The following is a 27,746-nucleotide window of genomic DNA, read 5'->3' as shown; positions in this document are numbered from 1 at the left end:
TTAAAATGACTTTACCTAGAGAGCTTTTTTTTTTTTTTTTTTTTTTTTTTTTTGCTACTAGCTCATTTATTTAGGAAAAATCGTCTTTCAGCTTGTTCACTGCCCTTGCTGTAATTTATTCCCATTAATGCGCGATTAATGGAAATTCATACATCGAGAGGAATTTGCAAAAATATCGATAAACTTCCAGCCAATGACAAAAACAAAGGAAACGCTCTTCTTTCCGGGGGCCAATCCCTGCTTGTCTCCATGGCAAAAGGAAAAGAAAAATCCTCGACTGTGGGTCGGTTTTTTCCGGTCGGACTCGGAATCAGAGCTCAGAGCGCCTCACTGTTATCGCCACAGACGCATCAATCGGGTCCTGGTTCTCGGTTCTCGGTTGCTCATATACTCACGCTAGTAGAAAAACAAAAACAAAAAGAGCCCAAAGTACCCTGATTTTGAAATGGACACCGCCAACCAGGTGAGTAAATTAAAGCCACAGGAATGTGTTTGACTGCTGCTCAGCTGCTCAGTGTGTGTTTAATTGATGATGGAAATTGGAATCTTTTTATTCTCCCGCCTTGTCTTCGCGCAGCTCGTTTCTGCAGGGACGTTTCAAGTACTTAAATTACCTCTGGGATTTATCCGTGTTTTGGAATGGGTGAGTTGGATCCATTTTTTTTTTTGCACTACTTACATTAACCCCCTTTTGGCCATTTCAATTAGAAAAAAAACATGATTAGTTACATAATGTAGGGTTTGTGAGCTTTATCGCTAAAGCCCACATTTTTCTACACTCAGTAAACATCTGGTTGTGAAGAAATTCCTGCATCTGTAGGACGGAACTTAAACTTCACCGCATTTGTTAAGTGTTCCTGTGTGAATGCTGCTGTTTTTCATGTCTCCCACACCTTACTCGCAATCTACTCTGCTATGATGCTTTCCACTGTGACTAAAAGGCTTAAGTTTATGTGAGGATTTATAGCTCCGTGAGAACTACATGCCAGGGGAAACCACTATCTTTTCAATTATGCCTACTTGGTGCCAGCCCTGTGCATTTTGCGCTAGTCCCTGCAAAAAACCAAACAAACAAAAAATGCCCCATTTTACCCAAAGTGAGATGATATAACAGAAACCCACAATACCAATGGGGTGTCCTAGCTCTGACTGAATTAAAGCTTTACCCTTTTCTGTCTAGGCGCCGGTTGTAGCTTCTTTTATTTGTTGTACAGTGCAGTGAAGCCCAGAGCCACAAAGAAAGAAAGGAGAAAAAAAGGATTAAGTGAATTTCTTTGATGTGAGTTTGGAGAAATTACTGTAGCCATAAGGGTATTCAGCTTTTGCTCAGATAGGATATGTGCGTGCGGAAGCTTGTCTTTCTCAATTTTGCAAATGCCATCAAAAGTGCAGAGAGTCCTTGAGCAGCAGTCTTCACTCTAGAAAAAAATAAAATACAAGCTGTTTTTCTTTTGCATGCAAATAAAGTAAACTCACTTTCAAGAGACACTTAAGCTGAGATAACACAGATGTCTGTCAGTGAGGTGAGTTTTCAAGTGCATCCCTTTCGGCTGTTTGTAGTGACCTAACTGTGATATTTGGGGGCCAGAGCCAAAGCACCATCTGTATGATGAAGATAGCGCACTGTCATAGTTCCCCGTGTGGGTCTTTGTGTAACTGTTTGCGTGTGTGGGTGTCTGTGTGTGGAAGGAATCACGTGTTGTTTTGTGAGCATGACTGCACACATTTTTGTTGCATCCATACATGCTGACATATTGATCCACTGGCTACCTGGTTATGTTTGCTTAGATGTATTAACCATCTTACGCAAGCCACAGTAAATCTTTGCATTTCACACACATACACACACACACATACACCCCATGACAACATTATAAAAGTGACCTTTTCTCTCCTGCACCTTTTTTTTTCTCTTTCTCTTTAGCTGAGCACGTGAGAGCTGTTTTGAGGGCAGTTTTTCCAGTGTTTCTGTTGGCCAGTGGGCTCATAAACATGCAAACAATTCAAATTATGACCTGAGTATTCTGATTTATTCTGCAGCACCTACAGTTCACCACCAGGTCTTATTCCCATAGTAAGTTTTTCATCGTACTGCAGGGAGTCCTTATAAATGTGTAAAGATCTTGCCACCCTTTTCCAACTACTCAGAGAAAGTCTTAATATAAAAAAAGCCACCACATCATGGTAACCAAAAAATATAAGTATTGTTTAATTAAGTGTATTTATTCTCATATTTTTAAAGAAAATAGTGACTGTATTTGCAAAATATGTAAACTAGTATATGCAACTAGTAGCGATTTATCCGAGGTCCCAGTTGGATGTAAGAAGTGAGAAGCCTGCAGGGACTGTTTCCCACTGTCGCCCACCAAGTGACTTCCAGCTGAGACATGATGCTGCTCAGCATCACTGGATTATACAGGTATAAACAATGGGATGAGTATTATCACATGGAAATAAATAAATAGTGCATTGTGGATGCCTTTCAACCTCTTAGTGTGCTGATATCACACTATATTATTTTAGCTGACCAGCACATTGTTGTTATGGTGTTGCTACTTGGTCATGCTTGGCATTTGTAACAGCAACTGCTAAGGCAGCTGTGCAGTGGAAATGAAGCCATTTATATGTTTGCGCAGACAAATGCACATCCTTAACGTGTTTGTTCAATATTTCCATGTCTTTGCAAATCACTGTAATGCTCACCAGGCATAGAATTTGAGCAGTTAACCAAGATTTTTTTGTGTGTGTACAACTGTAACCAAAGTACTTAAAGTCTTACTTTCAACAACTGCAATGTTAAGGTCATGTAAAGGCAGTGTCTATGGCCACAGTACTGTGGGTGTGTTTGGGGTTGAGTGACTGAAAGCATTTGCTAAGGTTAGGGACGTAGTAACACTGAAGCTCGCTTTAAGTGCAGGTCTGAGATGGGAAGTAAATTCTGGTTTTCCACATATGATAATGCACCCCGTTAGATGCAGTATTGTCCAGTAAGCATGAAATTCCTGGATGCTGAGCTGTTTTTGCCCTTAGGTTGAAGCATGGAAGCATCTGCAAAACCACAAGAATATTGGCAACCGCAGTACTTTTCTGTGTTTGATAATCATGCGTCATCATCTAAAAGCTTCTTTTAAATTTCTTCCCACACTATTTATGATACCAGCAGAAACATGTGCGTCACTTTGATTTGTTTACACACCCCAAGGCACTGAAGCCATTCTGCTGGGCAGAAATTGACATTTACTTAGTGAATGATAAACCTTTGACAAATAGAGGGTTGTATAAAGGATAAGTTAACCTTAGTTGCAGGATACTCGTAGGTTTACCATATTATTAGTCTGTGCTGGATCTGCACAAGATTAAGCATTTATAATCAGTCATGGCTTCAGGATGGTTTTACCACTCTGTGTGCGTTTGTGCATGCAGGCTCTTGGCCCGTTTGGCACACTGTCAGGGGCTGGCATATTCTGCTCCAAACAGCTGTAAGGTCCCCTCCTCTCCACCGTGGACCAACTCATGCAGAAGCTGTCCTTTGAGATGTGCTCAAACTCTTCACTGTGTGCGTCTTCATGCTTATGTGTATGCATTTGGTGGAGAGACGAGAGGATGCCAAGAGAGAGCAAAATTGTACAGTTGCTTGAGCACATGATGTAAATGGTAAATGTGTGTTTTGCAACGCACTGAAGCGTCGATGGGTTGTTGTGCCACTGAACACAGAGCAGTTTTACCAGTATTCTGTTAACTCATTGGTTTCCTTTACTGTAGAAAAAACTAAACTCATGCTGATGAGTAGCCTGCAGCATGATTCTAAATTATTAAGAAGGATTGTCCTCTCATCCAAAAACATTGACTGACCCACTGTTCTATGATGCCATCATTAGTACCTTACAGTAGGCAGTTTAGTTTGCCTTGAGTGGTCAGTGCACATGTGTGTGTGTGTGTGTGTGTGTGTGTGTGTGTGTGTGTGTGTGTGTGCGCACGCAGGAAGAGAACAATTCAATTCAATTCACTTTTATTTATATAGCGCCAAATCACAACAACAGTCGCCTCAAGGCACTTTGGATCTCATTTTTATGTTACAGTTGGCTCAACACTCCACCACTTTCAAGTACTTTATTCACAATAAGGTCATTTTCTTCTTTAAAAAAATCATTTTTAATATAAAACACAATTTTTGACGAGAAAATTTCATTTACAGCTAAATTTGAGCTTTTGAATTCCAGCTTCTCTCATGACCAGAACAAGCACGATGTCAAAGAGAGGAAGTGAAAAGTATACAACAGAGTACCTTCAAAATAAAACAGTAAAAGCTAAAACCTACACTGAAAAAACTGGATGACACAAAAAGAGGATGTTACGGTTGGAAGGAGGACTCAAGCGCAGGACTCCGGTACTGATGCTTACAAGAAGAGTTTATTTACAAGTCACCAGGTGTATATACAAGAATGTGCAGGGGGGTGTTATATACAGCTGAGTGGGGGAAGAAGGGGTCTCCAGGGAAGTCCAAGGGAAAGCATACGTTCTTCAGAATATCCACTCACACGATCACAGGTTCACACTCCAACACTGCCACACGGGAAACACACGGGGAAAAATCCAAGAGGTTCTGTAGACAGGGAGACAGGGTTAAGGACGATGCACAGAGGAAAACACTCTTCACTAAACTTGCTGTAGCTTTGACTTTACTAACGCGTGGTAGACAACGATCCAGCGACGAACAGCAGTCACCTCCTGGCTTAAATGCTGCTCCCCTTAATGAGACACCTGGGTCTCATCCCCCGAGGGCGTGGGCCAAGGGCATGAACCCACAGTGAGTTCCGCCCCGGCGAGAGAGAAGAGGAAGAGAAACAGAGAGGGCTGATCAGCGTGCAGCTGATCCGCCTGGCCGTGACAGAGGAACTTAAAAAAAGGAAACAAGAAGAGAAAAATAAGAAATAGGTGCATGTGGAATCAGTGTTTGTTAAAAAATAAAATACAGCACATAAAATTCTTGAAAAAAGTGGGCATGATTTTCAAGCTTAATTAACTAAAAGTCATTATCTTACTTATGTAATTTAATAGTAATAACCACTGATAATTAAGGCACATATACATCACATTGGGTCAAAACTGTTGATTCCTTTGTCAGAGCTGGAGATGAATTTAATTACTTGCATATTTCCGAGTATCTTTATGTAAAATAATAATAATAATAATACAGCATAGAGGAAGACTGACAAATAACAGGTTGCTTAAGGTAAACATACTGTAAGTGATAATTAGTACATACAGTGGGGCAAAAAAGTATTTAGTCAGCCACCGATTGTGCAAGTTCCCCCACTTAAAATAATGACAGAGGTCAGTAATTTGCACCAGAGGTACACTTCAACTGTGAGAGACAGAATGTGGAAAAAAAAATCCATGAATCCACATGGTAGGATTTGTAAAGAATTTATTCGTAAATTAGGGTGGAAAATAAGTATTTGGTCACCTCAAACAAGGAAAATCTCTGGCTCTCACAGACCTGTAACGTTTTCTGTAAGAAGCTTTTCTGTCCCCCACTCGTTACCTGTATGAATGGCACCTGTTTGAACTCATCATCTGTATAAAAGACACCTGTCCACAGCCTCAAACAGTCAGACTCCAAACTCCGCCATGGCCAAGACCAAAGAGCTTTCGAAGGACACCAGGAAAAGTATTGTAGACCTGCACCAGACTGGGAAGAGTGAATCTACAATAGGCAAGCAGCTTGGTGTGAAAAAATCAACTGTGGGAGCAATCATCAGAAAATGGAAGACGTACAAGACCACTGATAATCTCCCTCGATCTGGGGCTCCACGCAAGATCTCATCCCGTGGGGTCAAAATGATCATGAGAACGGTGAGCAAAGATCCCAGAACCACACGGGGGGACCTGGTGAATGACCTGCAGAGAGCTGGGACCAAAGTAACAAAGGTCACCATCAGTAACACACTACAACGGCAGGGAATCAAATCCCGCAGTGCCAGACGTGTTCCGCTGCTGAAGCCAGTGCATGTCCAGGCCCGTCTGAAGTTTGCCAGAGAGCACATAGATGATACAGCAGAGGATTGGGAGAATGTCATGTGGTCAGATGAAACCAAAGTAGAACTTTTTGGTATAAACTCAACTCGTCGTGTTTGGAGGAAGAAGAATACTGAGTTGCATCCCAAGAACACCATACCTACTGTGAAGCATGGGGGTGGAAACATCATGCTATGGGGCTGTTTTTCTGCCAAGGGGACAGGACGACTGATCCGTGTTAAGGACAGAATGAATGGGGCCATGTATCGTGAGATTTTGAGCCAAAACCTCCTTCCATCAGTGAGAACTTTGAAGATGAAACGAGGCTGGGTCTTCCAACATGACAATGATCCAAAACACACCGCCCGGGCAACAAAGGAGTGGCTCCGTAAGAAGCATTTGAAAGTCCTGGAGTGGCCTAGCCAGTCTCCAGACCTCAACCCCATAGAAAATCTGTGGCGGGAGTTGAAAGTCCGTGTTGCTCGGCGACAGCCCCAAAACATCACTGCTCTCGAGAAGATCTGCATGGAGGAATGGGCCAAAATACCAGCTACTGTGTGTGCAAACCTGGTAAAGACCTATAGTAAACGTTTGACCTCTGTTATTGCCAACAAAGGTTATGTTACAAAGTATTGAGTTGTATTTTTGTTATTGACCAAATACTTATTTTCCACCCTGATTTACGAATAAATTCTTTACAAATCCTACCATGTGGATTCATGGATTTTTTTTTTCACATTCTGTCTCTCACAGTTGAAGTGTACCTCTGGTGCAAATTACTGACCTCTGTCATCATTTTAAGTGGGGGAACTTGCACAATCGGTGGCTGACTAAATACTTTTTTGCCCCACTGTATTTGTACAGCAAGTATATAGAAGTTTAGAGCAGTAACAGAAATACATCCATTACATTGCACTTCACTGAAGTGTTTGGGTAAATACAACACGTTGCATCCACCTGGTCCACTGTAGCCCTGTAGCATTAGTGTTGGGATCACCAGGCAGTGCAATCATATTTTGGGGGTCAACAGTACCACCCTAATTTATCCTTTGGACCAACTCAGTATCACAGTAAAGTGTGTAATAGACAGGTCCACTTTGTCCATTTAACACTTCATTCACTCCATTTTAGCCACCCAGCTTAATCATTTTTGCAGATTAAGGACCCTGGAATATACTACTTACCTTTCTGCTCACTACCGAGTTCTCACCTTTAAATATATTATCTCCCCCTGCTGGGAAAGCAACTTCAGCATGTATGTCCATTTCACACTTTGCCTCATTAAAACGTGAAATGGACACTGTTAAATCAAATTGTTGAATGTTGTCATTGTGTTTCTTAAATTTGTAAAGTCTTAGTTCAAACAGTAGGATCAAAGCCATTCCTTTGATCCTGACCACCTCTCCAGCCAATTTGGTGCTGGGGGAGGCTGACATGGGTTTTATTGTAGATACACTCTATCTGAAAGATCTGTTTCTTGTGTTGTAAGCGTCCTGCTTTTATGATCCTTGTACTGAGCAGGAGGTCACACAAACGCACCCCCATAACACACACACACACGCGCACGCACGCACGCACGCACACACACACACACACATAGTGCCTTGCCTTTTGTAACCACTGGGGTTTTTTACAGTGTTCTGTTGTATTGTGTAAACTGTAACTGTCATGGGAATAAATTGCTGCGAGGAGAGCTGCTCGTTGAAGGATTTGGGCTAGAGACAGGTCATGAGCATTATTCTCCACCGCCTGGTTCTGACCAAAGCTTCCCTCGTTAGCGAGTAAATTACCGGTTGAAGATGTTCTGTCTTGGTTTCGTTCTTCATGACGAAAAAGTCTCTAAACTAGCGGGGCCTGTGGAAACACAGACCCAACAGACACACATGCAGAAATGGTGGCACGGCATGTTTGTTACATGTTTTGCAATGAAATTGTGTTGTTTGGACACACCCTGTACAACAGAAACCATGACAACATGTAAATAAAGTAGTAGTACTAAAAGGAGGGAGGTATTCTACAGCAGATGGATTATAGATAAACGGTACAATATTTATCTGAAACCAGCCAACATAAATTTAATTGTTGAACTGTCAAAAAGCTGAATTTGGCTATAAGAGACAATGCTGACTTGAGTGCAGTGTAGCAAAGGATAACATACCACAGTCTGGGGGTTTGATTGTTCATATTAACATTTAATACCAAAAACCAAGAAAAAGCAAGTTTTGGTGTTTGTTTAATTGTTAATGTCAGTGCTTGGTTTGTTTCAGCACTGCAGCTGAAAAGCCAAAACCAGCAAGGTGGAAATAGAGGTTATTACATATAATTACTTTTTAAATGGAAATCTGCTAATTTACAGGCCAAATTTACCAGCGATATAATTGGTTCCCAGAGTCTGAGCTGTCATGTATATACAGTGTGCTGGCCATTGTAAGAATTCTCATCTTCAGATGATGCCAACTGAACACTTGAGATTAGCTAGGATTTATGTTGTAATGCAAATCCCCATATGAGTAAAACGCATGTGACTAAACAGAGTTGGGACAAAATTAGATGCATCACACATTTCAGTATCTCTCTTTTTCTCTAATCGTTCATTCTTTGTTGACCTGTCACATCAGTAATATGTCACAAGGAAGGCCTTGACAGACAGTTGTACAATCCTTAGGACAAACATTTTTGCAGGGTCATAAGTTCTCTCACACACTGTGTCTGTAATTTCAGAGAGCATTACAGCAACTCAAAGAATGTCCTGGAGACTCAACGTTTTCACATTACAATCAAATAATTTACATTGTAAGGATTTGAGAGTATGTCTCCACAAAGTAACATTGTAAAAGCACCCCCCCCCCCACACACACACACACACACACACACACACACACACACACACACATACATACCTCAAAGGAAAATATATGAATGTGAGATGGAGTGAGATTGGTGACAGCTGCTGACAGTTATCACTAGAGATTTGCCAGGTCAAAGATCTGTTTTTCAGCACTAAAAAACTCAGTTGCTTTTGACAAGGGGACACAAGGCTACGAGAAAAAATGTGTCCACTTGGATTATGATGTATAATATAGTAGTAAGAAATGTATGCATGGAAAACTCAGTGGTTCCACACAGATAATTGTATAAGCTGATGACCAACATTAGCCCATAACAGCCACAGTGCGGTTAAATATGAAAGTTTGTAGGCCAGATTTTGCCTGAGGACTTAAAGGTGAGACGGGACTGACATTTTCATTGGAGTAGAGAGTGACTGATAACAAGCTGGACTGCTCTTTTGTTGGGTCTGTGTACTCTCTGGAGAAGTGAAATGAGTGAAAATTTCTTAACTTTTATGTGTGTTGATATGTTGACATAAGATTGGCACCATTAGCATTAAGTAGTTATGCAAAATTAGGGGGTTTTTTAAAGTTTATTTTTTCTCTTTTATTTATGTTGGTCAGTGAAGCTATACCCGAGCACCTGATTTCAATTAGGAGAGATCATTTGAAAGAACTGAACATGCTTTAGTTATGTACAGGCCCCCAGTGGTGATGGGGATTAAAGCAGGACCCCATCAGGGTATCTATAGAAAATGTTTTGTTTTGCTTTTACTTTGGGAAATAAAACTATAAATCTCATCTTTAGTTTTGAAACATCTTCTGTCAAATTCAATATTAAACAGATTTCATAGGGAAAAGGTTTAACCTGAATATTTCATGTGCCGATACATCCACATAGAACAAAACAAGAATAAGAAAAAAAACGTTACAACGTATGATTATATCTGAAAGACACTGTAATTATGAAGTGATCTTAATTAAAGCTCATTGGGTTGTAAGATTTGGGGAGCTTTTAGATATGATGTGGCCTTTTCTAACCCATCAGGTCGGAGCTGGACCGCTGTACTCTTTAACCCTGTGAAGGTGGTCTGCCATCTGTGACTCAGACAGGAAAAGGTTAACCTGTCGTCTCCTGTAGCCAGACATGCCTGTTCAAATATGACTTCACACACACACACACACACACACACACACACACACACACACACACACACACACACAGTGCATGTAAGATCACAGGTACTGAGACAGTATGTATATGAATACAAATGTCACAAAGCCACTTTGTATTATAAAGACTAACTTCTGCCTCTCTGGGATGCTCTGTTTTTCCTTCCCTTGTAATTAGTGACCTCATGACAATAAACAAAGTAGTTGTGTACAACCAAGTTTTTTTTTCAGCATTGCTTGTCTTTTTAATGCTGTTGCCAGAAGCCAAAATTAGCATATAATTGAAAAAAGATAGTATGACATTTCACAGTTTTTGATTTGTTGTCTAATTTTTAACGTGACATATTAATTTAAGACTTCCGATCCACTGCTTTAATTAACATTTTACGTAGAGTACCAGTGTTCTTTTAAACAGTGCAGTATGCCAAACCATAAACTACTGAACTATGCCTAATTCTTCCTCTGTTCTCCTGATACCTGACCCACCATCGTTTTTAGCACTGATCTTCACCTGTAACCTACATTTGTAGGTTGTTATAATGTCCAGCTGAATTTTATGGCCACCTTCATAATCTATCCTTTGACCATGTTCGACCTGAAGACCACTGCCACAGGCACTTATGAGGTGCTGTTTGTTTCATAAATCTAGGCTGAAATTGAGCTTGCGTTTTTAGAGACTCACCAAGTTTATCAGCAGGCTTATATTAGCTGTTTTCCAATATGTTATTATTTGCATTTATAAAAACTGATAACTGAAAATCCAAAAGGACAAGAGAAACACCCTGTTATAAGTGATGACTGCCTGATATCTGAGAATATTGGATTTTTTAAAATCACCAATCATCAATATCTTTAAAAAAATCTTATATGGGTCTAACTCTGCATGTTACTCTGTTTGTTGTTGGGTATAGTGTTGTCCTAACCCCTCAGAGGGGAATAACGTTAACAAAGAAGCTGCCATTACAGTTGTTAGGAGCTAACTACATGTGTTAAGGCTGGACAATATGACTTCAAATCCAAATCCTGATTAATTAAACTACATTTTTATACGCCCACATACACATATAAATATATGTTCTTCTTGCCCTAATAGGTCACAAGGTTTGCACTGATTGATTGTCTGACCCTTATTTCCCCCAACAGGCTTTTCTCTGTGCCATGAAGTATGGCCATTGAAACCATCTCTGCCTTGTAGTGTAATTGGATACTTTGAAGAAGTCAGTTTCATAAGGTTGTAATCCCTGGTCCTACTCACTTTAATCATATAGGGCTACCATAATATTTGAAGACAGAATCAAACTGTGGGTTTATGATACATTTTCATTGGGCAACCCCGTTTTCAAAGGGACAGTAAGTGTCGCCCTAGGATACGGCACCAGGTACCAGTTGATCACCTGACTGAGTAGCCATGGAGAGACACGAAGAACACCACGAAGAGACATTGTTAAAAAAAAAAAATGAAATTTTCTTGTGGTCAGTCAAGCTTACAGAGCCGGAGAGGAGAGAGATAAAAAGAAAGATGAATCTGGGTGGATCTGTGGTTGGCACAAAGCACTCCCTGTGCAGGAGGGGGATCGGCCACTGCTAAATGAGCTACTGATTTTGTTCTATGGTGCTGCTATTGAAGATCAGACAGTGATTCACTGAGGGCTTGCAGTCTTTGCTTCTTAGTGTGACCTGATCCTTAGTAAGTGAAGAAGGTGGGTCTTTTTTGTAATGCAGTTGTGAAAATCACAATAAATGAAGTATAATCACGTGTGTTTCTGTTGGTAGAAAAAAGCATGTATGTATGTAATGTGATAGAAAACATTCAGCTCTGCTCTGCAGCATTTATAGTGCTCAAGTCACACATCAGTGCCATCAACCGAAAAGTCTTATTAGAGAGAGAGAGTCTTTGTTGCAAATTAAAAACAAATGAATCAGAAAAATTAGATTTATGTTACCTTTTTGCACTGAAATGTCATTTTGAGTGATAGCCATCATCAAGTGTTGCGTAAAAGTTCACATATGTGTCTGTCTGCTTCCTCAAATGTGCTTCTATTTTTGTTACATCTTTGTAATTTTGTTTTGTACTTAACTAGCTGCCATAAAATTGCTCATGTTTGCACACTGGCAAACTGCAGTACTGAGAGCAAGTGAAAGTATGTGTGTTTGTGTTGGTGTGTGCGTAGATGCTAACCAATGCTTCTGCCTGACTGGAGAGAGTGAGATATTTTTACTCTGTGTTAACATAGATACACATTGCATGCTCACATCTAGACCCATCTAGGCAAACACTCTGACACACATGCGCATGGAGCGATTATGCTAATTTGGAGTCACATGTGGAACCATGCACATGCAGACATGGAGTTCTAAATAACTGGAAATACTGTATAAATACACAGAAAATAGAAAACAGATGAGAAAGTCAGACCTGTGGATAGATTTGGAGACTTCCTGATTGTCTGGGACATTCTGGAACAGGTTACACGATGTAATTGGTGTTTCAGCTCTCAGATCCAAAACATTTTTGCTGCCATCTCTTCAAATGGTCTTTGATCCAGTACATTTTTCCAACTATATTTAAAGGAAAAACCATTAGCTACATTAGCTGAACTAGCTTTTGTACTAGCTAGCTGAACGATAGCTGAACTAGCTAACGCCACTGGGAATAACTTTCAAGGAAACTTGTCACATAAGCAATTGGCTATTCATTTGCACATGCTGTTTTGTTTACATGGATGAGGCTAACTTTGGTTTGACTCAAAGATAAGCAAATGATATTATTAGTGAGAAGTATAACTTTCATTTGAAAGTGTTATATTTGTCCCAGATACATTTCTATCATTGAAATATAAAATATAATACTGAAATCTCTTAGGCAAACTTTCTTCTTATTTCTTAAAGTAGTCTTCAGGGATAGTTCTGCAGGCTTCTCGAAGGACATTCAAAGCTCTTCTTTGGATGTTGACTGCCTTTGTTTGGTGCTCTGTCAACATGATCTAACACTTCAATAATGTTGAGGTCTGGGCTCTGGGGACGCTTATCCATGATGGAAACTGTTCCATTTCATTTCAAATCACATGCTTTCCATAAGGTGTATCGTGTTGGATTAAAATTGGACTTCCGTGTTCATAATTCCATCAATTTTGATAAGATTTCCAACACCACTGGCTGAAATGCAGCCTCCACTGTGTTTCACAGATGGCTGTAGACACTCACTGTTGTATCTTTCTCCTGGCATTCTCTGCACATAGTTACAATGATTTGAACCAAAAAAAATTCCGTTTCCTTTTCTTTTCGAAAATCTCGTGGACTATTTCTTTTTTCTTAAGGACATGGCTTCCAGCACTGGACTAAAAATAAGTGGAAAAAGCCCCCAAAGAAAGATTTTGAAAGTTCTTATGATATCTTAGAGGAGCAGCGCTCCCCAACCTCCCAACCCACCAACCCACTGGTCCGTAAATCATTTGGTACCGGGCCACGAGAGTTGAGGCTCATGTGTGAAATTTATGGTTTTCAGGGTTTTTATCATTTTTATCGTTAACTCAGTTTCCCTGGGCCTTTTCCCGTTATGAATAAATCTTCTTTTTTTGGTACTGGTTTTATTTTGTTGTATTTATCTGCGACATCTTAAAGGCCTGAAAATATTGTCGGACATAAACCGGTCCCTGTCGCAAGAAAGGTTGGGGACCGCTGTCTTAGAGAATTACTGTTCAAGACTACTTTAAAAATAAAGTCTGGCTGCTTGAAAGCAAAATTTCAAGAAATGAGTGGTGGCTTAAGACGTTTTTACTGTACTCTTAGGACGTATCAAACTGTCCCGACTTTGAACCCAAACTCCACTGTATTTTATTTCATCATTTCGTTTTTCCTCCTCCTGAGGCAGCCACTTTACACTGCACCGACTCCTATTGACTTGAATGGAGCAGGTGGATTGTGTATGACTGTATGTGTTGCATCTGTGCCGAGGTTTGTGAAAATGTCAAGTGCAGCTCATCAGCGAACTCATGTTTCAGCTCATTTTTCCGATCCTCACCTCCCCCACTCAGTGTCACTTCCTCTGCCGCTCTTATCAGGTCCTTGTGTTGAAGCAGCTCCTCCATTTTCTCACGTGATTCTCCTCATTTTTTTCATTTGCATCCACAGATACCATTCTTTAAAATATTATCCACCCCTGATTTCGTTGCATGTTTGGTTCATCTTTTTGCTGCTCCCTAGTTATTTTCCTGTTTTTCACAACGGAGAGTGTGTCTACTGGACAGTGGGTCGAATTGCTGGTGGTCAAGCCTGAAGCCAGTGTATCAGTTTCATAATCCTCAGCCAGCCTACGCTCCTTCACAGTGCTTGCTCACATCTCCATTTAAGCCCCCAACACTGCTCGAGCTACACTCTCAGACAAAACCATTGCACTCTTATCCACTACCGCTCGTTTAAAACTGTAGATAATATCACAGTTGCTTTTTCTTAATTCTTATTTGAAGTGCAAATATGTCTTAACACTGGTTTGAATGCAAATTAAAATATTCACATTAGTGCTTTTCAGTACCTTTTTGGGTAGAGGAGATGGCGGCAAACACGGAGATGTTTAAAGGCTTTGTTTGCATTGCAGGCGGGTTTCATTCCGGCGCCCTGGCTTTTCTCTCTTCTTCTCTTTGTATCCGTCTCTCCCTTTTTGCTTTCCCTCTCTCCCCTCCTCTCTCATTCCCCTTCTCTCTATCTCTTGTTCCCTGAGGAGCCCAGCTGGGAGAGGCAGATAAACACATGGGAGCGCGAGGCTTAGCATCCACCCTACTTCCACAATGCCACGCTCTCCTGTTCAAAGGCCCCAGCCAGAAATGAGAGGGGCTAAACCCGAGCTGAAAATCACAAGCAGGGGAGGCAGCTGTAGGAGTACGTATATACACAAGCAGAGAGACAGGCAGAGAGTGATGTTTATCTGGGGCTGTCTTTGATAATTACGATGGAGCATTTACTCTGTCTCTCCCCTGGTCACTTGTTTTTTCTACTGTTTGTTTACCCAGAAATGCACATACGCTACTCAGCAAGTACAATATCTGTCAACACTTTGAGGTGCATATGATTAAGCAGCACATGTACATTAGTTAAACGTGTGTTTGTTTGTTTGGTTGTTTTTTTTGGGGGGGGGGGGGGGGGGGGGCATGTTTGTTTATAGGCCGGCAAATTTCAGAACAGAACAAAGCTAAAGACAGTGATGCACTAACAAACACTTCAGTGGAGGGATTTCCAAGAGAGGTTGCAGCTGTGCACCATGACAGCTAGGTAAGCAGCAGTCAGCCATCACCTGAGGCCTGAGGCTGCAAGTGGAAATTGGAGTCCCCTGTTTATCATCTGGCTGTAATCTCGGTTCACCTGAACCTGCCAAACCAAGCTGGGTCCTTTGTGACCCTGATTAGCTTGGCAAAGCAGCATCTAGTATTGTGCATTTATGCCCCTGTGAGCTCACTGTTGCCACTTAGCCTTAAAGATCAGATTATACAACTAGGGAAACTTGGAGAATAACTTCACTTTTCTGCAATTTCATTGAATCTATTGATGGTTTTCATCAGGGATGTCAGCATACTAGAAATGTAGTAAATACCAATACCATTAAAATAACGGAATTCTCGACATCAAATTTGCTACCAGAAAAAGATGATCCAGTATACTTGTTATTCGTAAACATGTTAACGTCTGTTGACAGGTATAAAGGTATAACATTAGATACATTATGTTGGTGTACATTTATATCAATACATTTATATAAATGATAGTAGAAAGCTTTCTACAGTCAGTGGTTTATTTAATGTTAGCTATTGCAAATGGAATATCATTCACACCACCATGGCAATGGCCGCTTTTTTAAACAAATGATAATGTGTTTTTCAGGATAACATAACAGGGATAACACTTTGGATATTGAACTGAAAACTCAGTCAGTCAGTCACTCAGTCATTGAACAGACCTGGATGCCGCTCTTTTGTATTTCCTCGCTTGCTCTGAAAAGCACAATTTGCATATTGCCTTCTGCAAGTCAGCTATCACTTGACTCTTTTGCCTTAAACAAGCATGTCCGACACAGGGATAACAACAAAACAGACAATCCACCAAAGGCTGCAGTGAAGAGAAGACTTTTATACACATCAGAGGGTTGGACACAGGAGCATAACCAGACACAGATGTAAACAAGGACAATCAGCCGGGGGCAGAAGTAAAGGTAAATACAAGACGCTAAAGATACCTGATTACAAAAATGAGAACTAGCTCGACAGAGGGAAACACTTTTTTAGAATTATGAACAGTAATGGGAAGGAAAAGGGACAAGAATTAAATTCAAGTACCAAACGATAAAACTAACGAGAACTCAATTACAACATATACATAAAGAATAAAACACAGGTTGTGAATAACAATAGAAACAGAAAAATACCAGAAATGACAAACCACTTGGCAGCAGTTGTGGAGGAACTGCAGCCTTGGTAAGATACACTCCCTACAGTACATACGGTGCTACCAACACTGTAACTGTTGCATTTCAGAGTTATGATATCAAAAGGTATCATAACGACTGGTTCTGGTTCTAGTTTACGTTGCTGCCACTGTCAGCTGTAATGTTTCTGGACTGGAGTGTGTTAGGGACCTTTTGTAAGAAACTGCCCATTAATGAGTTCCCTCCTATACTACGTGCATTAAAGGGCTTATTCCTATTTATTTTCAAACAACCAAAATATAATAATAAAATGATACAGTAACCCAGTGTTTGATATAACAACTGCTAAATAGACAACAATGCGACCAGTGGTTTGTAGGGCTATTCACCCAATATCACGCTAGCTGTGTGCCACGTGTGGACAGCGGAGCATTGTCGGTGTAGCTCTTCTCTCACACTGTGTGATCTTTAACTTCCCCATATCCATATTTCATTTTCCTTTTGATTACTCATGCCGCAACAGTATAAGCTTGTGTCTAAATGACTCACAGTGCACTTACAGTGGGGCAAAAAAGTATTTAGTCAGCCACCGATTGTGCAAGTTCCCCCACCTAAAATGATGACAGAGGTCAGTAATTTGCACCAGAGGTACACTTCAACTGTGAGAGACAGAATGTGAAAAAAAAATCCATGAATCCACATGGTAGGATTTGTAAAGAATTTATTCGTAAATCAGGGTGGAAAATAAGTATTTGGTCAATAACAAAAATACAACTCAATACTTTGTAACATAACCTTTGTTGGCAATAACAGAGGTCAAACGTTTACTATAGGTCTTTACCAGGTTTGCACACACAGTAGCTGGTATTTTGGCCCATTCCTCCATGCAGATCTTCTCGAGAGCAGTGATGTTTTGGGGCTGTCGCCGAGCAACACGGACTTTCAACTCCCGCCACAGATTTTCTATGGGGTTGAGGTCTGGAGACTGGCTAGGCCACTCCAGGACTTTCAAATGCTTCTTACGGAGCCACTCCTTTGTTGCCCGGGCGGTGTGTTTTGGATCATTGTCATGTTGGAAGACCCTGCCTCGTTTCATCTTCAAAGTTCTCACTGATGGAAGGAGGTTTTGGCTCAAAATCTCACGATACATGGCCCCATTCATTCTGTCCTTAACACGGATCAGTCGTCCTGTCCCCTTGGCAGAAAAACAGCCCCATAGCATGATGTTTCCACCCCCATGCTTCACAGTAGGTATGGTGTTCTTGGGATGCAACTCAGTATTCTTCGTCCTCCAAACACGACGAGTTGAGTTTATACCAAAAAGTTCTACTTTGGTTTCATCTGACCACATGACATTCTCCCAATCCTCTGCTGTATCATCCATGTGCTCTCTGGCAAACTTCAGACGGGCCTGGACATGCACTGGCTTCAGCAGCGGAACACGTCTGGCACTGCGGGATTTGTTTTATCAGGCTTATATTATATTATAGTATTTTTTTAATGAGTGTACGTGATGTGTTGGTTGTATGTTTGTTGTTTGTTTTGACATACTGCGAATCAATTTCCCATCAGGGACAATAAAGTTACCATTGACCATTGACCATTGATTGATTCCCTGCCGTTGTAGTGTGTTCCTGATGGTGACCTTTGTTACTTTGGTCCCAGCTCTCTGCAGGTCATTCACCAGGTCCCCCCGTGTGGTTCTGGGATCTTTGCTCACCGTTCTCATGATCATTTTGACCCCACGGGATGAGATCTTGCGTGGAGCCCCAGATCGAGGGAGATTATCAGTGGTCTTGTATGTCTTCCATTTTCTGATGATTGCTCCCACAGTTGATTTTTTCACACCAAGCTGCTTGCCTATTGTAGATTCACTCTTCCCAGTCTGGTGCAGGTCTACAATACTTTTCCTGGTGTCCTTCGAAAGCTCTTTGGTCTTGGCCATGGCGGAGTTTGGAGTCTGACTGTTTGAGGCTGTGGACAGGTGTCTTTTATACAGATGATGAGTTCAAACAGGTGCCATTCATACAGGTAACGAGTGGGGGACAGAAAAGCTTCTTACAGAAGACGTTACAGGTCTGTGAGAGCCAGAGATTTTCCTTGTTTGAGGTGACCAAATACTTATTTTCCACCCTAATTTACGAATAAATTCTTTACAAATCCTACCATGTGGATTCATGGATTTTTTTTCCACATTCTGTCTCTCACAGTTGAAGTGTACCTCTGGTGCAAATTACTGACCTCTGTCATCATTTTAAGTGGGGGAACTTGCACAATCGGTGGCTGACTAAATACTTTTTTGCCCCACTGTATGTCACTCAAAGGTTCTTGTGTTGAAGAATACCTAAACTTAAGTAGATGCTGAAATAGACCCCAAAACGGGTTTCCAGGAACTGTAGCCGTCCCCAGTTTTGCTGTGCAGAACCACAGGAAGGACTTCCTCCAAGGACTATGAAAAAAGTTCTTCTTAAGAAAAAGAAGGTCAAGTCTCGCTGTATCAGTTTATGATCAGTAAATGTGTTTATTCATGACTTATAAGTAAATATAACTCCACCTGTAACTGCATTCTGGTGTATAAACAGAAAATTAATGTTGAAAAATGCAAAAAGAAGAAAATGATACTAAAAATCTTGTTTTTTTTTTAAAGCATTATGACACAAAAATTTAGCCTATCAAATGGTCTCAGTGCTACTCAGTTTTGTTACTTCAGTTTCTACTGGTAGAAAATGATAAATAGCTGCTTATAAACTACAAACCAAATGAAAGAAATGAAGCTTATGGCTACATTATAAATTTGAACAATAACACAGCAGAAGCAGTGAATGAAGGGTGGGGGTGTAAATGAAATGTAAAATAAAATTCATACAACTTTTCTAGTACTTATAAAGTTAGGGGGACCCAGAAATACTAAAAAAATGACATCAATTAAAACATTTTGACACCTTCATTTAATGTCTACAGTTTCATTTGCAAATATCTGCTGAATTTTAGCGGCTCATCTGGGACGCACTCACTGATTTCTCATTGCATGACCCATAAATCTTTTCTTTGCAAGATGACATATGTGTGCTTAGCCCCTGTTCCCTTCACGAACATGAAAGCATCCATTCAGTGTGGCATAGTCCAGCTCAGTGATCTGATAGTGCCCTCCAGAGGCTGACATTTTTTCAGACAAGCAGAGATGCTGCAAAACCTCCACAGCTGCTGGCAAGCTGCATGTCCAGCTGCCTGTAATATGGGAGAGGGGAGGCTAATGCTAACCAGGCGTCAGGTCTGATTATGGTGATTATGGTTGTGAGAACTCTTGAGGCTATGAGAGCTTTATATGGACAACTGGGCTAGGGGAGGAAAGATGTTAAGGGCAGGGGAAGTGTGTGACTATGATTATGTGCTCGCTGCACGTTCATGTTTGGTGACTGTAATGAGCAGCTTGTTTTCACTTCATGTGTGTTTTATGCATTTGGACTTATTCACAATGGAAGCGGTGTCGTGTCAGCAACCTTTTTTAATCCCCAGCCATGAAAGCCCCAGGCACATAGAGCAGAACCACTGAGGTACTGTAGTAAGTGGAATTTGACACAATTCAATTCAATTCAATTTTTTTTATAAAGCGCCAAATCACAACTACAGTCGCCTCAAGGCGCTTTATATTGTAAGGTAGACCCTACAATAATACATAAAGAGAAAAACCCATCAATCATATGACCCCCTATGAGCAAGCACTTTGGTGACAGTGGGAAGGAAAAACTCCCTTTTAACAGGAAGAAACTTCCAGCAGAACCAGGCTCAGGGAGGGGCGGGGCCATCTGCTGCGACCAGTTGGGGTGAGAGAAGGAAAACAGGATAGAGGACATGCTGTGGAAGAGAGACAGAGATTAATAAACAAGTATGATTCGATGCAGAGAGGTCTATTGACACATAGTGAGTGAAAAAGGTGACTGGAAAGGAGACGCCGGACATAGAAGAGGGGCCTGAAAACTGAATGTTCTCCCTCCAATTCTACTTTTAAATACTCTAGGAACAACAAGTAAGCCTGCAGTGTGAGAGCAAAGTGCTCTAATGATATGATACCTTATATGGTACTATAAGGTCATTAAGATAAGATGGGGCCTGATTATTCAAGACCTTGTATGTAAGGAGCAGGATTTTGAATTCAATTCTGGATTTAACAGGAAGCCAATGAAGGGAAGCCAATACAGGAGAAATATGCTCTCTCTTGCTAGTCCCTGTCAGTACTCTTGCTGCAGCATTTTGGATTAACTGAAGGCTTTTCAGGGAGTTTTTAGGACTTCCTGATAATAATGAATTGCAGTTGTCCGGCCTGGAAGTAATAAATGCATGAACTAATTTTTCAGCGTCACTCTGAGACAGGATATTTCTCATTTTAGAGATGTTGCGCAAATGGAAGAAAGCAGTCTTACATATTTGTTTAATATGTGCGTTGAAGGACATGTCCTGGTCAAAAATGACTCCAAGGTTCCTCACAGCGTTACTGGAGGCCAAGGTAATGCCATCCAGAGTAAGAATCTGGTTAGATACCATATTTCTAAGATTTTCAGGGCCGAGTACAATAACCTCAGTTTGATCTGTGCTAAGGAGCAGAAAGTTAGAATGTCTTTAAGACATTCCTGCAGTTTAACTAATTGGTGTGTGTTATCTGGCTTCATAGATACAGTGGGGCAAAAAAGTATTTAGTCAGCCACCGATTGTGCCCCTGTTTGAACTCATCATCTGTATAAAAGACACCTGTCCACAGCCTCAAACAGTCAGACTCCAAACTCCGCCATGGCCAAGACCAAAGAGCTTTCGAAGGACACCAGGAAAAGTATTGTAGACCTGCACCAGACTGGGAAGAGTGAATCTACAATAGGCAAGCAGCTTGGTGTGAAAAAATCAACTGTGGGAGCAATCATCAGAAAATGGAAGACATACAAGACCAATGATAATCTCCCACGATCTGGGGCTCCACACAAGATCTCATCCCGTGGGGTCAAAATGATCATGAGAACGGTGAGCAAAGATCCCAGAACCACACGGGGGGACCTGGTGAATGACCTGCAGAGAGCTGGAACCAAAGTAACAAAGGTCACCATCAGTAACACACTACAACGGCAGGGAATCAAATCCCGCAGTGCCAGACGTGTTCCGCTGCTGAAGCCAGTGCATGTCCAGGCCCGTCTGAAGTTTGCCAGAGAGCACATGGATGATACAGCAGAGGATTGGGAGAATGTCATGTGGTCAGATGAAACCAAAGTAGAACTTTTTGGTATAAACTCAACTCGTCGTGTTTGGAGGACGAAGAATACTGAGTTGCATCCCAAGAACACCATACCTACTGTGAAGCATGGGGGTGGAAACATCATGCTATGGGGCTGTTTTTCTGCCAAGGGGACAGGACGACTGATCCGTGTTAAGGACAGAATGAATGGGGCCATGTATCGTGAGATTTTGAGCCAAAACCTCCTTCCATCAGTGAGAACTTTGAAGATGAAACGAGGCTGGGTCTTCCAACATGACAATGATCCAAAACACACCGCCCGGGCAACAAAGGAGTGGATCCGTAAGAAGCATTTGAAAGTCCTGGAGTGGCCTAGCCAGTCTCCAGACCTCAACCCCATAGAAAATCTGTGGCGGGAGTTGAAAGTCCGTGTTGCTCAGCGACAGCCCCAAAACATCACTGCTCTCGAGAAGATCTGCATGGAGGAATGGGCCAAAATACCAGCTACTGTGTGTGCAAACCTGGTAAAGACCTATAGTAAACGTTTGACCTCTGTTATTGCCAACAAAGGTTATGTTACAAAGTATTGAGTTGTATTTTTGTTATTGACCAAATACTTATTTTCCACCCTGATTTACGAATAAATTCTTTACAAATCCTACCATGTGGATTCATGGATTTCTTTTTCACATTCTGTCTCTCACAGTTGAAGTGTACCTCTGGTGCAAATTACTGACCTCTGTCATCATTTTAGGTGGGGGAACTTGCACAATCGGTGGCTGACTAAATACTTTTTTGCCCCACTGTAGATAGAGCTGGGTGTCATCTGCATAGCAGTGAAAATGTGTACAATGTCTTCTGATGATTCTGCCTAAGGGAAGCATGTATAATGTAAACAGAATTGGTCCTAGCACTGAACCCTGTGCAACTCCATAATTAACCTCAGTGTATGAAGAGGACTCTCCATTTACATGAACAAATTGGAGTCTATTAGATAGATATGATGCAAACCACTGCAGTGCAGTACCTGTAATACCTACAGCATGTTCTAATCGCTCTAATAGGATATTATGGTCAACAGTATCGAATGCTGCACTGAGGTCTAGCAGGACAAGCACAGAGAAGAGTCCACTGTCAGAGGCCATAAAAAGATCATTTGTAACCTTCACTAAAGCTGTTTCTGTGCTGTGATGAGCTCTGAAACCTGACTGAAACTCTTCAGGAGTATTTAGTGAAAGAAACTTGTAAGAAAGACTAGCCCCTCAAATATTCAAGATGATAAACTGTAGTATTATCCATCCATTTATTCATTTCTTTAGCCTTTTATTGATCTCATTGTACGCAAGGGACTTGAGCTGGTCCCAGCTGACATAGTGCGAGAGTTTGCCAGTTCTATGGCTTCCTAAAAATATCAGTATGACTTGTGGTTTAACATTTTCATAGTAAATTTTTTTGTCAAGTACCACATTTGCTTCTTGTTAATTCTGTATCCTTTCGAGAGGGCCATTCCTTATAAAATTGTCCCTTCCTTGTACAAAAGTTCGACATTTTGGAATATTGTTTTCCACCATCATCTAGAGAAAAGTGGAGGAAACTTACATACTTTATTTTTGCTATAATGACTTATAACTCACAAATACTTTTTCTGCACAGAAATATAACTTTAGGTTTAGATTAGGTTTAGCGAAACATCTGAGTTTAGATTTAAAGAGAAAACTTGTTATAAGTCTGATTTTTTTTCCTCTCTATGCATGTTTTGTGACTATATATGTATAACTATATATGTATCACTCTGTCACAATTTTCTTGTGTTTCTCAGGGCCTAATGCCATTCAACACCTGTTCCTGTCATGCTGTTAACACAAGTGTCCAGCCAACTACAGATTTTTTCTTGCGTCTTATGGCACAGGCATGTGCTGAGGAAGGCAACTTCTGTCCTGTTGTGTTCAGATCATCCTCTCTTTAACGATTTTCAACTGCTTCCATCAGGTCGTCGTTATAAAATGACTGCAGTGAAGACAAAGCGACACAAATTGTCGTTTGTACCTAGTGCTATTATCTTAATTAACAACACTAAATTGTAAGTGTTGTTGCCATTGCACATTGCACTTTTTTCGATGGAATATCTAGGTTGTTTTATCAGGCTTATATTATATTATAGTATTTTTTTAATGAGTGTATGTGATGTGTTGGTTGTATGTTTGTTGTTTGTTTTGACATACTGCGAATCAATTTCCCATCAGGGACAATAAAGTTACCATTGACCATTGACCATTGACTACCACTAAAAGATCAAAGGGCTGCCAGCACAATTATGCAATTAATCTGTTTGCTAGACAGGACACCTGAAGAACAAAAGAAAATGTTATATATGACTCATATATACATATCCATAAGACAAAGTTATTTGCACTGATCAACTACTTTTCTGTTTTTGAGGGACACATTTCACACACAATAGCATTTCACTATAAAGGATATTCAAATGCTTCCCAAACCATCTTTGAGTGGATTTTCCTTTGTCCACTTGTTTGAATGCATGTAGTTTTTTTTTTTGTTGTTTTTTTTCCCCCAGTGGAATTAAAGTTAATTTAGATAATGCTTCTTCTAACCCTGATTCCCCAGATAGGTATCTGCAGGCATTATGAGATAGTGGTGAGATTATAAAATATGTCTAAACAGACAGCAGACCATAAAGTGATGATACAGTCTCTGGTACTTAAATGGTGTTCTGCTGCCCCCAAATGGCAAATAAATTAAAAATAAAATCCTAACAAATCTGCAATGTGGCTTTTCCCCAGCCATGATTTCAATTACTGCTAATCAGTGTTAACCTGTGTAAAGTTTAGCTGGACTTGAGTCACACAATAGCCTGCAAAGTAAAAACAACAGTAGTGTGGAGTGAGGGAATGCAGCAGATGAGTCAAACTGAGTCTCCTTCACATTGGAACTTTCTTCTATGTAAAACTGTAACTTTAAGTTTTTGGTAAATGATTGTTATCGAGCTGAGAAGGAAAAAGTAAACGTTACCCAACCGTCCATCCATTTTCTACTGCTTGGGGGGTTGGGCCGTGGTGGCAGCACCCTGAGTGGAGCCCAGAACTCCCTCTCCTCAGCCACTTCCTCCAGCTCATCCGGGTGAGCCTGCTCATCTGCCCAACCCTGTACTGAGGCCTTTGTTAATGTGTTTGAAGAAAACTGATTGTTCTCTTCTCAGAGTGTCCACTTTATATTACTTGTAGTATCTTTTTTGGATGAGCATGTGATGCTTTTTTCTTTGTGTTTCTGCAGCTCTTTTCCATCTTCGCATTTGCAACATGTGGCGGTTATACTGGGCAGCTGCAGGTTAGCGTGGACTGCATGGAGAAGGCCAGCAGCAACCTCAGCATTGGCATTGACTTTGGTTATCCTTTCAGGTGATTGGCCTTCATGTGTCTGACAGCCTGCTGACATTTTGGGATCTAAGAGCTTTATATGAAATGTATGAACTGCTGACAGTGAAAGTTAATTGTTCATTGCTTTTGTACTTGACCCGTGCATGCGTGCGTGTGTGCACCAGGTTGCACCAGGTGTCCTTTGAAGCACCCATGTGTGAAGCCATGAGGAGGGAGCGTGTTTTCCTGACCGGAGACTATTCATCCTCTGCTGAGTTCTTTGTCACCATTGCAGTCTTCGCCTTCCTTTATTCCCTCACGGCTGCCATTATCTACATCTTCTTTTTAAACAAGTACCACGAAAACAGCCGAGCACCACTCATTGTGAGTACAGTCGATGAAACACTTTCTCAGTCCTTATTAGGTAGTTTATCAAGAGTACGTTATGCACATAGTCTGACCCTCTATTCTTCCAGGTTGACGTCTTCCATTGACTCACAAACTAACTATTCACTCATTTAAAGTAAGCATTTAAAGTAATGCTATAGTTTTATTGCTGAATTCTCATGGACATGATCGCTCTCGTTTCTTCCAGGATTTTGTAGTGACAGTAGTGTTCTCCTTCTTGTGGCTGGTCAGTTCCTCCGCTTGGGCCAAGGCCCTGTCCGATGTCAAAGTGGCCACCGATCCAGATGAGGTGCAGCTCCTCATCTCTGCCTGCAAAGACCAGACCAACAAATGTGGATCTTTGCATGGACCTCGCTGGTCTGGACTCAACACCTCAGTGGTAGGTACAAAAGATGTGGAAATGCATGAAAAGATCAACTAGAAAAGCTCAGTTTTCTGAACATGTTTAAACTGATGTGTGGAACCTGAAATAGCTGAACAGTGTGAACGACTGATGTTATGGTAGTGTATGGGAGATGTAACCAGTGAAAAAGGCAGAAATTGTGGTTCAAGCTGAATGAATATGTGGGGGCAGTTATGCCAAGATTATTTGAATGTTTTGATGTTTATTGTAAATTTGTTTCTTTCACTGTCTCTTCAGGTTTTTGGGTTTCTCAACTTTGTTCTATGGGCTGGAAACATCTGGTTTGTCTTCAAGGAGACCGGCTGGCACAAGGGTGCTTCAAGATTTGCAGCCGGGGCGTCTGAGAAGCAGGGCGGCACATTTAGCCAGCAGTCATACAACCAGGGAAGTTTTGACCAGTCAGGGAGCTACAACACCCAGGGCAATATGGGTCAGCCATCTGAGTATAGCCAGGTGGGAGGGCCCACTTCCTACCCAAGTCAAATGTAATTGTCTCTTTTCATTTTGCAAGTAGCACCTCAGCGTCTTTAAGCAGGGCAATCAGGCGTGATAGAAGAAGACGGAAGTGAAGTTTGTCTGTGCAGAATGCAAAACGGTGGTCATAAAACCAATGTCGGTGTGTCCAAGTACACTCATTGTAGATACAAGTGTTGTTGGGTAAAGTTATTAGATATAGTCTTTTACTCCTTCTCTTTCAGAGGTGTTGTTTGCTGAATGCTGTATTTCTTGTAGTCTGAAACACATTAGTAACAGTTTCTCTCTCTCTCTGTGCTCAGTAATTGACATACAATGTTTTGATTGGATGTCTTTTCCAAAGTGGTTTGCATTCTGTCGTGGAAGGAAAAAGTACTCCGTGTTTGTATACTCCAAAGTTTCCAAGTGCATGATGTTTTATGTGTTCTAATACGCTTTCTGTGAAACAAAGGGGGGTGGGGGAGACATGCATTTTATCTCTGAAAGTTTACACCCTGACTGATTACTAGACGTTCATCAGTTAAGTATTACTACAAGTGTAATTTCTTTTTAATCTAATAAGAAATATATTTTGATAATGGGAATTCACATATCAATTCAAAATAAATTCAGTGATTTGTCTGTGACACAAACGCATTCCAGCTTCATTCTAACACTGGCTACTGACGATGTCAAAAAGTCTTCAAAAACTAAGGCAATAACTTCATAACTTCATTCTGCAAAACATACAGGGAATGTGCAAGAAAACCAAATTGTATATGCAACCATTGCAGCATGTAGTTTCTGTTCCTTTCATTTTCATTTCTTCTGCACAGGCAGCATCACATTGGCATTTTATTTGTAAAGAGGGAGTTTGTCTCCCCTTATTGTTTGCAAGTGGCTGCTCCTGCTACAAATGCCTGGGACTGCTTCCTATGCCATCGTCAGACTGATGAGTAATTCCATATCCAAGTTCCACCTCTCTAAAGCATGACCAGAGCATCCACACACACTAATAAAGCCCAGCAAAAAAGCTATAGTGACAACAGAAGACTAGTGAATATTAGATTCATCTGTATATAACGGCTACTGAGCTTTAGTTTACTTTAAAAATCACAGTTCCTTTCTGCACCACAGAGGTGTGACTGTGTGTATGGTAAAGTCAAAATCAAAGGATAATGCGTGGTTGCTGTTTGTTTACATTAATGAGACTTGTGCAACCCTGTTCTTTGAACTTCTAAGCATGTGGCTTGCATCAGTGTAATAAAGTAGACTGAACATCCATGCACTGTATAATAATCTGGCATCCTTGATGACTGTGTACAGGTCAGGAATTCAGGAATTCATCCTAATAAAAATGTATAAATTTGTCCATAAACGACTTCTTCATCTGTTCTGATATCTTGATTTGATCTGTAACCTCTGACCCTTTTCCTTGATTTCCCAAGAACAAAGCAAG

The 27,746-nt window shown here is 40.9% G+C and overlaps 1 protein-coding gene across 2 annotated transcripts; it reads left to right on the top strand.

Annotated features, from left to right (window-relative positions):
* Window positions 1–286: 286 nt before the first annotated feature.
* Window positions 287–27,665, top strand: synpra (synaptoporin a). Of its 2 annotated transcripts, XM_085273371.1 has the most exons (6): window positions 287–463; window positions 578–643; window positions 24,941–25,065; window positions 25,209–25,407; window positions 25,619–25,810; window positions 26,072–27,665. In XM_085273371.1, exons 1-6 carry the CDS (start codon window positions 446–448, stop codon window positions 26,321–26,323), a joined length of 852 nt encoding a protein of 283 aa, XP_085129497.1. In that variant the 5' UTR covers window positions 287–445; the 3' UTR covers window positions 26,324–27,665. The 2 variants fall into 2 exon arrangements, with proteins under 2 accessions (XP_085129497.1, XP_085129496.1); XM_085273370.1 differs by having other exon boundaries at window positions 297–643.
* The last annotated feature ends 81 nt before the right edge of the window (window positions 27,666–27,746 follow it).

Source organism: Mchenga conophoros, linkage group LG5 (assembly GCF_057382185.1).
Source record: "Mchenga conophoros isolate Kocher_MC1m ecotype Shallow Benthic linkage group LG5, M_conophoros_male_GT1.1, whole genome shotgun sequence".
In the NCBI taxonomy this organism is placed as follows: Eukaryota; Metazoa; Chordata; class Actinopteri; order Cichliformes; family Cichlidae; genus Mchenga; species Mchenga conophoros.
The sequence above is the reverse complement of the archived record's forward strand: the minus strand, read 5'-3'. Positions and strand labels throughout refer to the sequence as shown.

Coding starts and splice junctions, on each gene's coding strand:
- synpra (XM_085273370.1), top strand. CDS start 530: ATGATGGAAATTGGAATCTTTTTATTCTCCCGCCTTGTCTTCGCGCAG. Junction 644..24,940: donor TTATCCGTGTTTTGGAATGG/GTGAGTTGGATC, acceptor GTGTTTCTGCAG/CTCTTTTCCATCTTCGCATT. Junction 25,811..26,071: donor CTGGACTCAACACCTCAGTG/GTAGGTACAAAA, acceptor CTGTCTCTTCAG/GTTTTTGGGTTTCTCAACTT.